The following is a 13,494-nucleotide window of genomic DNA, read 5'->3' as shown; positions in this document are numbered from 1 at the left end:
AGACGTTTGAGTGTTTATGGGGCACTTGGCATATTGGGTAGAGCGGGCTAGGTACTATTTTCCTTCTGTACAGGTTTCCTTCGTTGGTAATGCATTATTGCATACACTCCATCGGAAAAATCGGATCTGAAGCCGACCTAAATTAACACATTAACCCATTTATTCATAATGCAAATCTATTGATTCATACCTGATTTAACCCATACTGGATCTGACCGATATTTCTTAAATACTTTCATATTAAACCCAACGTAGGAAAATTCATATCCAAACTGAATAGAGAGTGCGGAGTGAGTAAGCACGAGAACGAGTGAGAGCGAGAGAGAATGAAGAGAGAGTCATAAAGGTGAGTTTGATCTAAATAAATTGTAAACCCATTTCGACCAATTTATAATCAACTTAACACTCATATTATGTTTAAACCTATTTATGATCCATTTACTTCATATAACTAACCCATATAATAACTCAGTCCATCATATATGAGTCAATAAATGGGTTTACGATCCATTTTGATAGGTCTAGTTGCACATTGGTTCTCTCTTTTTTTCGTTCCGATGAAAGTTCCCAGCATTTCTTAAGAAATAACATGGAAGTTTGGTAAGTGGGCTTCATAACATAATAAATCCAACAGGGCTTGAGAGGGGCTCGAGACCCAATTGCAGGAAACGATTTTTCAAATTTGGACATCCTAATCCGCTAATCTATTTGTCTCTCTTGAGCAACAGGCTATTTGGAGATCTGGGTACCTAATAAGCAAATCTTGGCACTCTTTGGTAAGTACACGCTCATCCCAAGCCAAGCAATTTGAGCCCGACAGTGTACTTATCAAAGTTAAACCATATGACTCAAAAATACTCTGTTTAGATCGTGCAATGAAAACCTTCGGTTTTCCAAGAAAGCTAGGGTTTTTGCTTGAGAAGCGGAAGTCACCCTTACAGATCGAGCAAATCCTTCGATAAACTTCCCAGGAGTCGCAACACATGCACGAGATGGCGCTGAGCAATTCAAGAAAAAGAAATATGATCAATCATGGTATATACAAATTAGAATGCCACAAATTTGTTGAGAATTATCAAGCTCAATTAGAAATGAAAAATTCAAGATATTACAAGGCAAGTGGTGATCATCCAGGTCGTGTGAAAGCTTGGTCTAGTTGGTTATAGCCAAAGTAAAAATAAATTTCTGAGAAGGCCAAAAGGTGACCCGAGAAAGCCTTTTGGCGACACAATTGTTAACTAGACCTTGAAATTGCAATTATTAAACAACGTTAGAAATCCTTAAACTTTGCTGCGAACCTAAATATTTGTAATTTCCAATGAAATGTCGTTTATCTTAATGAGCCGAAGCTATCGATTAAGCAATATCATCGATTTGCTAAATAGCCAAATCATACGAATTCACCCGCAAGACAAAATTGGTTCCAGGTTTGAAACGTCCCAAAAAATTTTTCATGAAAATATTAGAATTTTCTGTACTTCAATGTCCTCCGTTAAGATCCAAAAAAAAAAATCGCCATTTAAATATTAAGATCTCTGTACTCAAATTTGTTTGGTCGAAAAATGAGTACTTATCCTCATCCACATGTAGATTTCCAGATTTGATGTGATTTGTAGCTGAAGTGTAAGCAAGTAGCCAACCTAAGAAAAGTGCCGCCGTATATTAGGTTTAATGACTTTTTGAACAATTGTCCCAGTTAAGTGTTGTATCGAACCAGCCTTTACGCATCTCGACTCATCTACTCTCCTGAGTAATCTTAAAAGCGCACTCCTCCATATCAGCATGGTGCATTCAGGATTTTACTTTAAAGTGTTCCAACAAAACTTGAACTCAAGACACAAGGAGAAAAGCAATTTCACATGCAATCTAGACCGACAGTTACTGGTTTTCATGATATCCCTTTTGAAAGGAATGTAGGGCAAATCTTCGATTGGGTTTTATTGGTCTGAATCTGGAATTTAATTTGATTACTTGAAATCCATTTCTTAGGCATCCATCATACATTGTTATTTTTTTCTGACATTTTCACATAATTAATTGAATCAATAATGAACTTTTTATGCATCGAGATCAAGTTTCAAGCTTTGATGGTAGGGGTCGTGTTCACCAAGAAGAAGGGAAAGAGGGCTATTACTTCTGGCGAAGATTCGACAACTAAACATTGCTGGAATTAGCTCAAATTTGAGTATGTTGTTCGTGAGACCGAAACCTACAAGTTGATCAATTTCGTTCATTGAAAACCTTCTTCAAATTGTCTCTCATTTTTCTCCGATTGCGGTTGGGGTCTCTTGATCCATTTTTGTTAATCTACCTTTGTGGTGATGAAATACTATTGTATTGTTGATGTTGAGTCTCTATTGTGACTAGAGAAGAACTTTTATGTATTCTACTATTCTTGGTAATTAGTTGAAGTTTTTGAGTGGTCCGTGACTTTTCTCAATTTGTCTCGCATTGGGTTTTTCACATAAAAATCTTGGAGTTATCGTTGCCTTGTCTCTTTAACATTTTAGCCCTATATTTACTTATTTTGAGATTGTATTGATGGAATATATTGTTGGTTGTTGCTGGGGTTAAGTTGATTTTGATCGGTTTAGTTTTGGGAGGAAATCAATCCTTTATTTGTTTAGTTGAAGGTGAATTGTTTCTTAGTTCTCCCCAACAAAGTGGTATTAGAGTCAACATGAGTAGCTAAACTGAATGGAGGAAAGCAACACAATGTTTAAATTAAATGCCTTGAATTGCTCTATTAGAATGCCTCGGATGGAAGACATATTATACTATAAAGATTTGTATAATCCCGTCAATGGTGATGAGGCTAAAGAAAACAAGGAAGACAAAGAATGGGCAATTGAATCGGAAAACGGTTGGATTTATTCGATAATGGATTGATTATTGTTTTCCATCATGTTGCTCAAGAAACGAAAGCTGATACTTTGTGAAAGAAATTACAAAATCTCTATGAGAGGAGAACCCCACAAAATAAGCTTTTTTAGTTAAAAGACTTGTGATTTGAGCTACAAGGAGGGAAATAGCATATCAGAACACTTGAGTGAATTTTCAAGATTTGGTAAATCAATTGATAAATTTTGAGATTGACCTTGGTGATCTGTTGCAATCATGTCAATTGCTTGATACTCTCCTCGACAGTCGGGATACCTTGGTTGTTGCATTGAACAATTCTATTCCTTACGGTGTGTTTTCTATGAGCATGGTTAAAGAAAACCTATTCAAAGAAGAAACCATGAGAAAATGCATTAATTATGCTTTTAAATTGGAGGCTCCTGTCATAGAAAATAGGGTGAGAAATCAATCAAGAATTTTTAGAGTAATGAAAATAGAGGCAAGCCAAGTGGAAGGTCGAAATCAAGGTCAAGGAGTGTGGAGTGTTACAATTGTGGCAAGATGAGATATTATGCTAGAGAATGCAAGTTTCCAAAAAAAGATAAATCACATGATGGAAATGGAGATAGAAAGAAAGAAGAGAAACAAGTTACAACAACAATTGCATCCGATGACAATATTGTGTTCATTTGTGGCGATGCTTCTATGAACCTTACGTGTTAAGACTTTAACTGGGTTGTTGATTTTGTAGCTTCATTTCATGTCACATCACTGCGTGATTACTTCACTATCGCAGCGGTGATTTTGGTTGTGTTATGATGGGAAACAATGGTGTTTCCAAGGTTATCCGCATGTGAGATGTTTATTTGGAGATCGACCTTGGATGTAACTTGATTCTGAAAAATGTGAGACATGTTCTGGACATTTGACTTCACTTGATCTCCCCAACTCCTTAAATGATGATGGTAACTACAATTCCTTCTATGATGGCAAATGGAAACCAACTAAAGGTTCCATAGTAGTGACTAAGGGCAAAAAGGCCTACACTCTCTACACCATGCTGTTGAGGAAAACTCCTATTGATTTTGAAGTTGACAAAACCTTCTATGTTATTGTAAATCTGATACTTATTCTGAACTAATTTATTCCAGGTATGTTTATTCTGGAAGCTCATAAGGAAGTTATTCAGACTTTACAAGCTGGCAAATATCTTATTAAAGACCCACATAATCTTAGTTCTGAAGACTCAGAAGCTGAAATTATTCAGACGAAGAAATTATTCAGAAGCAGACGCAGAAGTTCTTCAGACGCAGACGCAGAAGTTCTTCAGATGCAGACGCAGAATTTCTTCAGACGCAGAATTCAGAACGAGACAAAACAGCTAGTGATCTGGTATGGATTTCACAAAAGGAAAGCTTTGATCTCAATCAAATCAATTGACAATCAAAGACTACGACAAGCATGCATTACAACGGATAAAGCTCTACTTATGGAAACAAAGATTCTGATTGTATGGGCGACCAGAATTAGCGGGATTCAGAATCTGTCATCCAACGGCTACTCAATCCTTTCTATACAAATCTGTCCAAGGTGAAGATTGGAAGATGATCATCTGAATACTGTCCAACGGCTAGTTTGGAATTAGAGGAGTATTTAAGGAAATCAACGAGCAGCAGAAGGAAGTACAGAATCAAGAATCATCAAGTCCATAAGTCTAAGCATACTCCGATCATTTCTCTTGTCTTTCTGAGCCATACATTAAGATCTTGAGGGACACTTTGTAAGAGTGATTGTGTGAGATAGAGAGTCCTATCATACACAAGAGTGCCAACAGTCAGAAGTTGTAATTCCTCTTGATTATATAGTGAAATCCAGCCGGTAGGCTGTCAGCGTGGGAGAGTGGACGTAGGCTTGCTATAAGCCGAACCACTATAAATTTGTGTGCAGTTTTTCTATCCCTCTTCTCTCACTTTATACACTGCACATCAAGAGCACCGTCTACATAATCTGTCTTGAATCTGAATTTTATTCAGACTCTTCTGTGATTTGTTTTGTTTCCGCATAAATTATCAAAATTATTTAAGATCACCTATTCACCCCCCTCTAGGTGATCCTTGCTAGCTACATCACATGCAAGCTAAGTTGATCAAGGAAGAATTAAATGTAGTGGTGGACTCCACAATTGACCTATGACATATGAGACTTGGTTATCTCAGTGAGGAGTTCGAAACTCTTGCTAGAGAAAATCTTCTACCATTGAAGGACATAAATCTGAAGAAATGTACTCACTAGCTAACAGGTAAGCAATATAGATTCTCATTTCATAATTACTCTTCACGCACAAAATTAGATTTACTTGATTTAGTTCATGCGGATATTTGTTGCATGGATGCTAGAACACATGGTGGTGTATTATATTTTGTGACACTTATTCTAGAAAAGAGTGGGCTGTTGATTTGAATTCCAAAGACCAGGTGTTTGCAGCTTTCAAACAATTTCATGTCAACTTGAAAAGATAAACGAGAAGAAGTTGAAATGCGTTCGAGCTGACAACAACGATAAATATAGAGGCCAATTTAAACAATATTGCAGAGATTATGGTATCAAACTTGAGAAAAATGTTTCGAAAACACCACAACAGAATGGAGTAACGGAGAGAATGAGCCAGACAATTAATGATTAGATTTGGTATATGCTCTCTCATGCGAGATTGCATAAGTAATTCCGAGGTGAAATGAGGAGAGCAATAGTGGATTTGATAAACTTTTGCCATTAGTTCCTCTTAAGGGGGATGTTCCGCAAAGAGTTTGGAGTGGGAAAGATGTTTTATACAATTATCTGAAAGTGTTCGATTGCCAGGCATTCGTGCACGTTCCAAGAGATAAAAGGTCAAAACTTGATGACGAGTCTAAGCAATGTATCTTCTTAGGTTATGGACATGAAGAGTTTAACTACAAGTTATGGGATCCAGCTACGAAGAAAATTATTGGAAGCCGAGATGTTGTCTTCTTTGAGCATCAAACCATTGAAGACATCGACTAGCTAGGATGATCAAAGAACGTAGCTTAGCACTCTATTACTTTCACTCCAAATTCTCCTATCGTAAATGGTGGAAAACACGAGGGAGAAGTGCATGAAAATCATGAAGATGTTGAATCCTTATCAAATGTTGATTCTTTAGTTGAGACAAGTTAAATAATTGAGCTAGAACAATCAGTTGAGAAAGAGCATTCGGTTGAACAAACGAGCCAATTGAGCAAGAACAACCGGTCCAAACTCAAGTTAGAAGATATGCAAGAAAACGTAGACCTTCACAGAGATATTAGCCGCATGAATATGTGTTACTCATCAATGCTGGAGAGCCAAAAACATTTGAAAATGCTATGTCATGTAATCAAAAGAATAAGTGGCATAAAGCCATGCAAGAGCAGCTTAAATCCTTGCATGAAAACCGCACATTTGAATTGGTGAAGTTGCCTAAGAACAAGAGAATACTAAAAAATAAGTAGGTATTAAAGTTAAAGACGGAAGAAAGTAGTTTGCAACCACGATATAATGCTAGGTTTGATGTGAAGGGCTTTCGTCAAAGGAAAGAAATTGATTTTGAAGAGATGTTTTCCGGTTGTAAAAATACCTTCTATTTGAGTTAATCTTGAGTTGGTAGCCAGTTTAGATTTAGAAATCAAACAACTTAATATCAAGACAACTTTTCCACATAGAGACTTAAAGAAGAAATATATATGAAGCATCCAAAGACTTAAACTGTTGTTTTGGGGAGGTTGACCTCGAGGATGGCGATGATGAGGACACAACGATGGGCGGAGCTAAAAGATACATCAGTTGGTGGAGCAATCGTTAAGTCAAGTGACGCCAGTGGTTGACATATCTAGGGGATGGCGGACCAAGAAAGAAGAACATGCAAGAGAGTTGCAAGATGCATGGGAAGAAGAGAAGAAAAAAGGAAAAAAAAAAAGAAGAGGGAAAAAAGTTTTGTGTTGAGGTGGGAAAAAATAGATTATGTAGTTGTCAACTAGATCATTTTTACTTGACTAGACACTTCACCTTAGCAAAATCGGGTGATGTCAAACTTATTAGGATTAAGCGCACAAACCCAACGAATAGAGAGTAAATACGAAAAAGAGAAATCGAGACATAAGATTTATCCTGATTTATCTATCTAGGAGAGATTCTGCTACGATTAGCATCCCTACTTCTTTATTACAACTCTCAATTGCAATAGAAAGAGATCATATATAAGCAGCAACTATTCATGGATCCCAGTGCCTTCCTGTTAATGGGGAATATGAATCACACCCCAACAACGCTCACACATATCTCACATTGAGTCGAAGTTGTAGAGTCCAAGTACTCATTTGAATAGAAAACAATTCAGATACTTAATTAAGAAAGAGACAAACATAAAAAAATGCTTGCGGTGTCATTAACCCAAAAAGCCCAAAAAACAAATTTTGGAGGGAGGCAGATTATGCAATACTCATTTGACTAACGGATTTTAGCTTTTGAAGAGCAGTTAGAGCTGAAATGGGATGCAGGAAACACCATGGACGTTTGTAAATCTGGATCCAAGCTTCTCTTCTACATTCAGTCTTCTTTACACAATGTCCATATTTACGTAGGATCGTGTTTATTGTTATAATTGCATGGGAAGTGTGCAAAGCCTAGTTTCAATTCAACCAATCGACTTCTTTTCTGGTTGCTACCGTTGGACCTAATACCACACGATTCGAGGAAAAAGCAGTCATTAGATCAAAACAGGAGATTTGTGCCGCAGGATTCAACCAAAACTGAAGGGATAACCTAAATTGAATATCTCAGGTAATTAAAAAGGTGTATTAGGAACTTGGAAATGCGTAAGAAAGCAGATTGTAGAAACAAACTGTGTATCTTGCACACACTCAAAAGTTCAAAACAGCAGCGTTCTCACTAACTAATGAATTCTTACTGCAGAGAATTACACACATACGGATCATAATGCATGTTCAATGCACCTGTCAAATTATAATCTTCCCAAGTATTGGTAATATGCTTCAAAATCAGTGACAAACAAACTTAGCCAGACATTCGACCTCAATCTCCCGGTCAAAGTTTATTTGGACACCAAAGTTATTACTTGACATCATAACAGGCAATCTAATCAGAGTCTTCGGGAACCTCACGCTTGTTTTAAGGTGTTGCCAATATCTATCACAAACCGGTACTTGACATCGCCCTTGGCAAGGCGGTCCATTGCCGTGTTCAAATGGTCGATCGAGATGACCTCGATATCAGCGGTAATCTTGTGCTTTGCTGCAAAATCAATCATCTCTTGTGTTTCCTTCATTCCACCGATGCAACTCCCAGCCACAATCTTCCTCCCTTAAACCACAATCGAGCAGTATAATAATTTCAGTTTGTGTTTAGCTAAACAAGACATATGGCACTTTTAGCAAAATGTATAGGTTATATTAGTTGATTTAACATTATATTTGTGGCAAAGGAAATTCTTACCCATGATCAAGGGAAAGACGGGTAACTCGAGAGGCCGATCAGGAGCGCCGATGAGGACAAGTTTTCCATTGTGTTTGAGCAAACCAATCAAAGGCAACATTGGGTGCACTGCCGAAACCGTGTCGATTATACCATCCATTGTTCCCATCGCAGCCTATTGACCAAAAAAGTTCCAACACAAGCTCAAATCACATACCACAGCAATCAGCAAACCGGGCTTTTTAATGCTGAATCCCTCACCAGTCATTAACACACTGATATTAATTGATAGAGTACCCACTGTACAAACAATTAGGTTATTGGGTACTTCACGAACTAAGAATATGCTCACTTAAAATTGAGTTCCTCGTTGTCATTGCCAAAGAAACAAGAAAAGAAGCAATAGCAATGCCCCAATCCAGACATCACCTGAATTTGATTGATGTCGCTGCTCACAAGGAATGCATCGGCACCGAGACGCTGGACTGCTTCCTCCCTCTTCCCAGGAGAGGAGCTGATCACGGTCACCTTGACCCCCATTGCCTTCGCAAATTTCACTGCAACATGCCCCAGCCCACCGAGGCCCACCACGCCCAAGTGGACCCCTGGGCGGTCGAGCCCAAAGAACCTCATTGGGCTATAAACAGTTATCCCGGCACAAAGCAAAGGAGCGCCAGCATCAAGAGGCATGTTTTGCGGGAATTTGATGGCGAAGTGCTCATTCACCACCATCATGTTGGAGTATCCTCCGTAGGTCATTGTCCCGTCATGGTAAATGGCACCATAAGTCAGTATCATTTTGGGGCAGTAATTCTCGAGATGGTCGTGGCAATTATCGCAGGAGCCGCATGATCCGACCAAGCAACCCACTCCCACTTTGTCTCCCACCTTGAACTTCTCAACCTTGCTTCCGACCTCCACGACTTCACCCACTATCTCATGCCTGCATTTCAAATATATTAAGATGTATGTAAGTATGAAGAAATCAAAAGCTTAAAGTTTTAGATATGTTTAATTTTTGTAAGACTTTGTGATCGATGTGCATCTGGTGTTTAACATTTCATGTCTTACTAAAGCTTGTCCTGCATCTAGCTGCACCGCCTATATTGAGTTTCACAGGTGAAGATGAACTGCAGAAGTTGGACTCATGAGTGACCTCACTGTTGAATTGGGGGATGAAGAAGATCCATTAACTTCGTCTCAGCAAGAAAAACTAGTTCTTCCATTGTTGTCGCTTTGCTTATACTAATTGTAACCTAATCAATGGAACCTAAATCAAAATGAAGGGTAATAGTGGGTTTTGACCGGCTAATTGGCCCAAGAAATGTGTTCTATCAATACCGACGTGTAGGGACTAATATGACCCATTGGTGACATGGTTGAAGCTCGATTTGGGAGTCATGAAATTGGCCTAAGCTTCAACCAAAAAATTGACATGAACAACATAATCCAATTTTTGTGCGGGAGTTGACCCTCCGATGCTTAAGTTAGTGTTTGAAGGAGAGAGATAAAGCTCGTAGAACTATGAGCAAAAATAATAAGGGGCCATGCTCTAACCGTGTGTTTAGATCGCTATATGTAGGTAACTCTTTTAGCGAGTCATTGGGTGACACTTGACAGGTAGAGGCTTTCGAACGACAAATGGATTGGATGGCTGGACAGATGGAGTGTGCATCACCCTTAGAAGTCAGTAAATGTCCAGTCTCACATATAGTGGTCGCATCATCTTCTCCTCCAATGTGGTTGTCTCAAAGTGGTGTCATGCATTTCCTATTGGGCAATGCTTGGATAGTAAATGAGGATTGATGATTCAATCTCAATGCTTGAATAGTAAATGGCTCTAAGATAAGTTATTTTCTTTCAATCAGTACTAGTAAAATTGTCAATATGAATAACTGATGTAGTATAATAGCCAATCATTTTAGTGTTATGCGGAAAGTAAATGTGAAAAATCTTACTTAAAATCTAATCAGTCAACGGTAAGAGGACCGGTATAGTTGCAAACATAAGTGGGAAAAGTATAACAAAGTCCTAAAACTATTGCATTTGTATCAATTCAGTCCAAAATCTTTTAATTTGACAGATTGAGTCCTAAACCTTTTCATATTTGTGCCAATTGAGCCCATCCGGCCAATTCAGCCAGAAATTGCTGACGTGGACGTCGTACGTCCTACATGGCACAGTCGATGCTAACGTGAACAATTTTTTAAATATTTTTTTGAATTTTTTTAAACTTTTTCCCTTTTTTTCTATTTTATCCTTTCCTTTTTTGTTTTTCCTTTGGCTGGTACTCGGCCATGGCCGGTCGCTGGCCATGTCTGAGTACCAGCCATAGGCCAAAGGAAAAGGAAAGGAAAGGAAAAAAAAAAAGGGAAAAAATTAATTAAAGATATGAAAATCATTAAAATATTATAAAAAATTATTCATGTTAGCATCAGTCATTTTACGCAAGATGGCTAGCTTCCACATAAGTTATTTTCTATTTAAATTAGCTAGATGGACTCAATTAGTACCGATGTGAAAATGTTTATGATTAAATTAGTCAAATTGAAAGGTTTATGACTGAATTGGTACCGAAGCAATAAATTTTGGACTTTTTTGATACTTTTCCCACATAAAGTACATGAACTAAATTTGAACACTCTAAAAAATGCCATGACCAAAAGTTTAATTTGGGATTTGAGCTTGGCTAAGGTTAAGGGACGCCCCTCCGAGCGTCGACGCCAGCCCTTGCCACAATCAGGCAACCCCCACATGGTGGTCAAGGCCCCCGTAGGGCTATTACACCGCCCCCCCAGCCCCCCCGGCCCCCGCCCCCCGCCCGCTCCCATCTCTCTGTGATATGTTGATCTGAGGCAACGGACCAATACACGGGTCATTGTCCCAACACCCAAGCGTGACCCGCAGTGGTCGCACTCGCTATTTGCCCGACTTTCAAGGCAACAACAGCTAAAACTCTCCAGAAAAAAAACGAGAGGAAGTGCCTTTCTTCTCGTCACTTCAAGTGAAAGTAGATGGCGATACGCGAAGACTTCTTTTGGACGGCCATGTCCTGATCTTCGTGGCCAGATTTATGTCGTGCATTTCGTCTCTTAAATTAGCACTAACAATACAGTAAATCGAGTCGGACCGATCGAAAAGGATCAGACCAGTCTCTACGATCTTGACCGAGTCTTCAGGCGTGAAAAACGCAACAGTTTATCCAGAAGCAGAGGCTGCATATCTTTGTGTGTGTGTTTTTATAATATTTTAATCTGTTCTTGATCCAAAAGATTAAGAACGTAATAGCCCCAAGAATCTACGTGATTAAACTTCAATTAAATAAAGAATACATTAGTCAACACGGTACTTTCAGACAAAAAAATAAAATAATAACTTAAAGTACGAGGAGCAGAGCAAGAAAAACACACAAAAAAAAAATAAAAAACAGAGGAGATTAAAGAAAAGGGAAGAAAGATTACCCAGGAACAAGGGGATAAGTCGAGAATCCCCACTCGTTCTTCACGCTGTGGAGGTCGCTGTGGCAGATCCCGCAGAACAGCACTTTGAACTTCACGTCTTTCTCTCCGGTCGCCCTAGATTTGACATCGAACAAGTATGCAGAAAATCAAATCGATGATGATCGCCATGTTCTTGTTAAAAAGCAGTCTGTAAGATGGTGTGAGCCATGGTGCGATTCCACCATAGGAAGGAGAACGACCCATCAAGGGAGAGAAGACAAGGGGGAAAGGGAAATAACCTGCGGGAGAATTTGAAGGGAGAGAGGAGGCCAGAGGGATCTCTCGCAGCCCAGCCGAAAGCCTCCTGCGGGTGCTCTTGCTCTGGCGACTTCGCCATTCTTTCCTCCTGATGCAATGCGAGGATCTTCTTCTTCTTCCTGTTTTCTCGGAAAATGGGTCACGAGAAGGAAAACGCGGTGGTGATGGAGGGGGAATTTGTGCGCTTGTTCAGAGATTATATAGAAGAGAGTCGGCGAAGTGGGAGAACACTTCACACGTGGAATCTGTTTTGTACACTTGTTCAGCATTTTCAGTAAAAATTTCATTAAAAGAAGCGAGGTAAATACCGGATACATTAGAATCTTTTAAATTGAATGTTTTACCATTGGAAAAATGAGACAAATAATCCCCTAATTTTTACTTAGTATAGAATGTAATTTCTGAACTTTCAAGGTATTTTATTTGATGGAGTATAAAACACAACTTTTGCTATGAATAGGTGCCTTAAATAAGTGTATTCCATCAATGCACGTAAAATATTTTATTTTCATAAAAAGTGTCACTTATCGTAAAGTTGTGACTTTTCATAGAAAATACATTTTTAGCATTTAAATAATTATTAAATCTTACGTCAACTTCAACTCGACATAATATTTGAGTGATTCGGGCTTGAGCTCAACTCAAAGTCTGGTGAGTCGACCTTGAGCAACGATCAAAAGGTAATCCATCTCATGAAGCATGGCTCTACCAATGTTGTCCTCTGGTCCCAATGTCATTATTTGGCCGCAGGTTTGATCGAGCGACGGTGAAACTAATTGACAGAAGGAATTGATTCGTCAACGAGCGGAGAGGCTGGGGTAGGTTCCACCAATTGTAGAAGAAGAGATTCCATTCGAATTTCTCATATAGTAGTTTCGGGGGTTAGTGTTGTGAACAGGCTTTCCCTTCAAATTATTGTATTGGGAATCCAGACCACAGTATCGATTCTCTGATGTCGACTTAAAGGGGAATAGCTCGAATTTCTGCTGCAACACCGCCCCTAAGAAGGCGTTTTGCGCCTGATTAATTAACTCATGAACAAAACTCAGGATCATCGTCCTTAACAGGTCTTGAGAGACTTCTTGTTTTAGTCGCACATGAAACAAAAGGAGAAAGAAGTTTTGGTCGAAAAGCGAAAAAGGGGCTCATATTATATTATAATATATGTTGAGAATTGTCTGGCTCATAATAAAGGAATTTAAAGTGCTAGTACTGGAAATTTAAAGAGTACGGGAAGATAAGAATGGCAGAAATTTAAAGGCGATGGAAGAGTCAATTTGTACGAATTGAAAGAAATAATTGTAGGTGCAGAAGAACTTGATTTCTGATATTAATTGTGTGTACAAAGAAGTTACAACGTGGACGTTTATATCCCACTAGCAGCAGTTACTTACAAACAGTCAGTAAT

General features: G+C 38.7%; 1 protein-coding gene across 1 annotated transcript; it reads right to left on the bottom strand.

The window, feature by feature from the left end:
• Positions 1–7,725: 7,725 nt before the first annotated feature.
• On the bottom strand, positions 7,726–12,250 carry LOC115664981 (probable mannitol dehydrogenase). Its single transcript, XM_030586864.2, has 5 exons — positions 12,068–12,250; positions 11,790–11,903; positions 8,758–9,271; positions 8,350–8,503; positions 7,726–8,217 (listed from the first exon to the last, which is right to left on the bottom strand). Exons 1-5 carry the CDS (start codon positions 12,163–12,165, stop codon positions 8,015–8,017), a joined length of 1,083 nt encoding a protein of 360 aa, XP_030442724.1. The 5' UTR covers positions 12,166–12,250; the 3' UTR covers positions 7,726–8,014.
• Between the last annotated feature and the right edge of the window lie 1,244 nt (positions 12,251–13,494).

This window comes from Syzygium oleosum, unplaced genomic scaffold (assembly GCF_021117445.2).
Source record: "Syzygium oleosum isolate NSW1041296 unplaced genomic scaffold, Sole_v2.1 Sole_v2.35, whole genome shotgun sequence".
Lineage (NCBI taxonomy): Eukaryota > Viridiplantae > Streptophyta > Magnoliopsida > Myrtales > Myrtaceae > Syzygium > Syzygium oleosum.
Note: the sequence above shows the minus strand (reverse complement) of the source record. Positions and strands in the feature narration are given on the sequence as shown.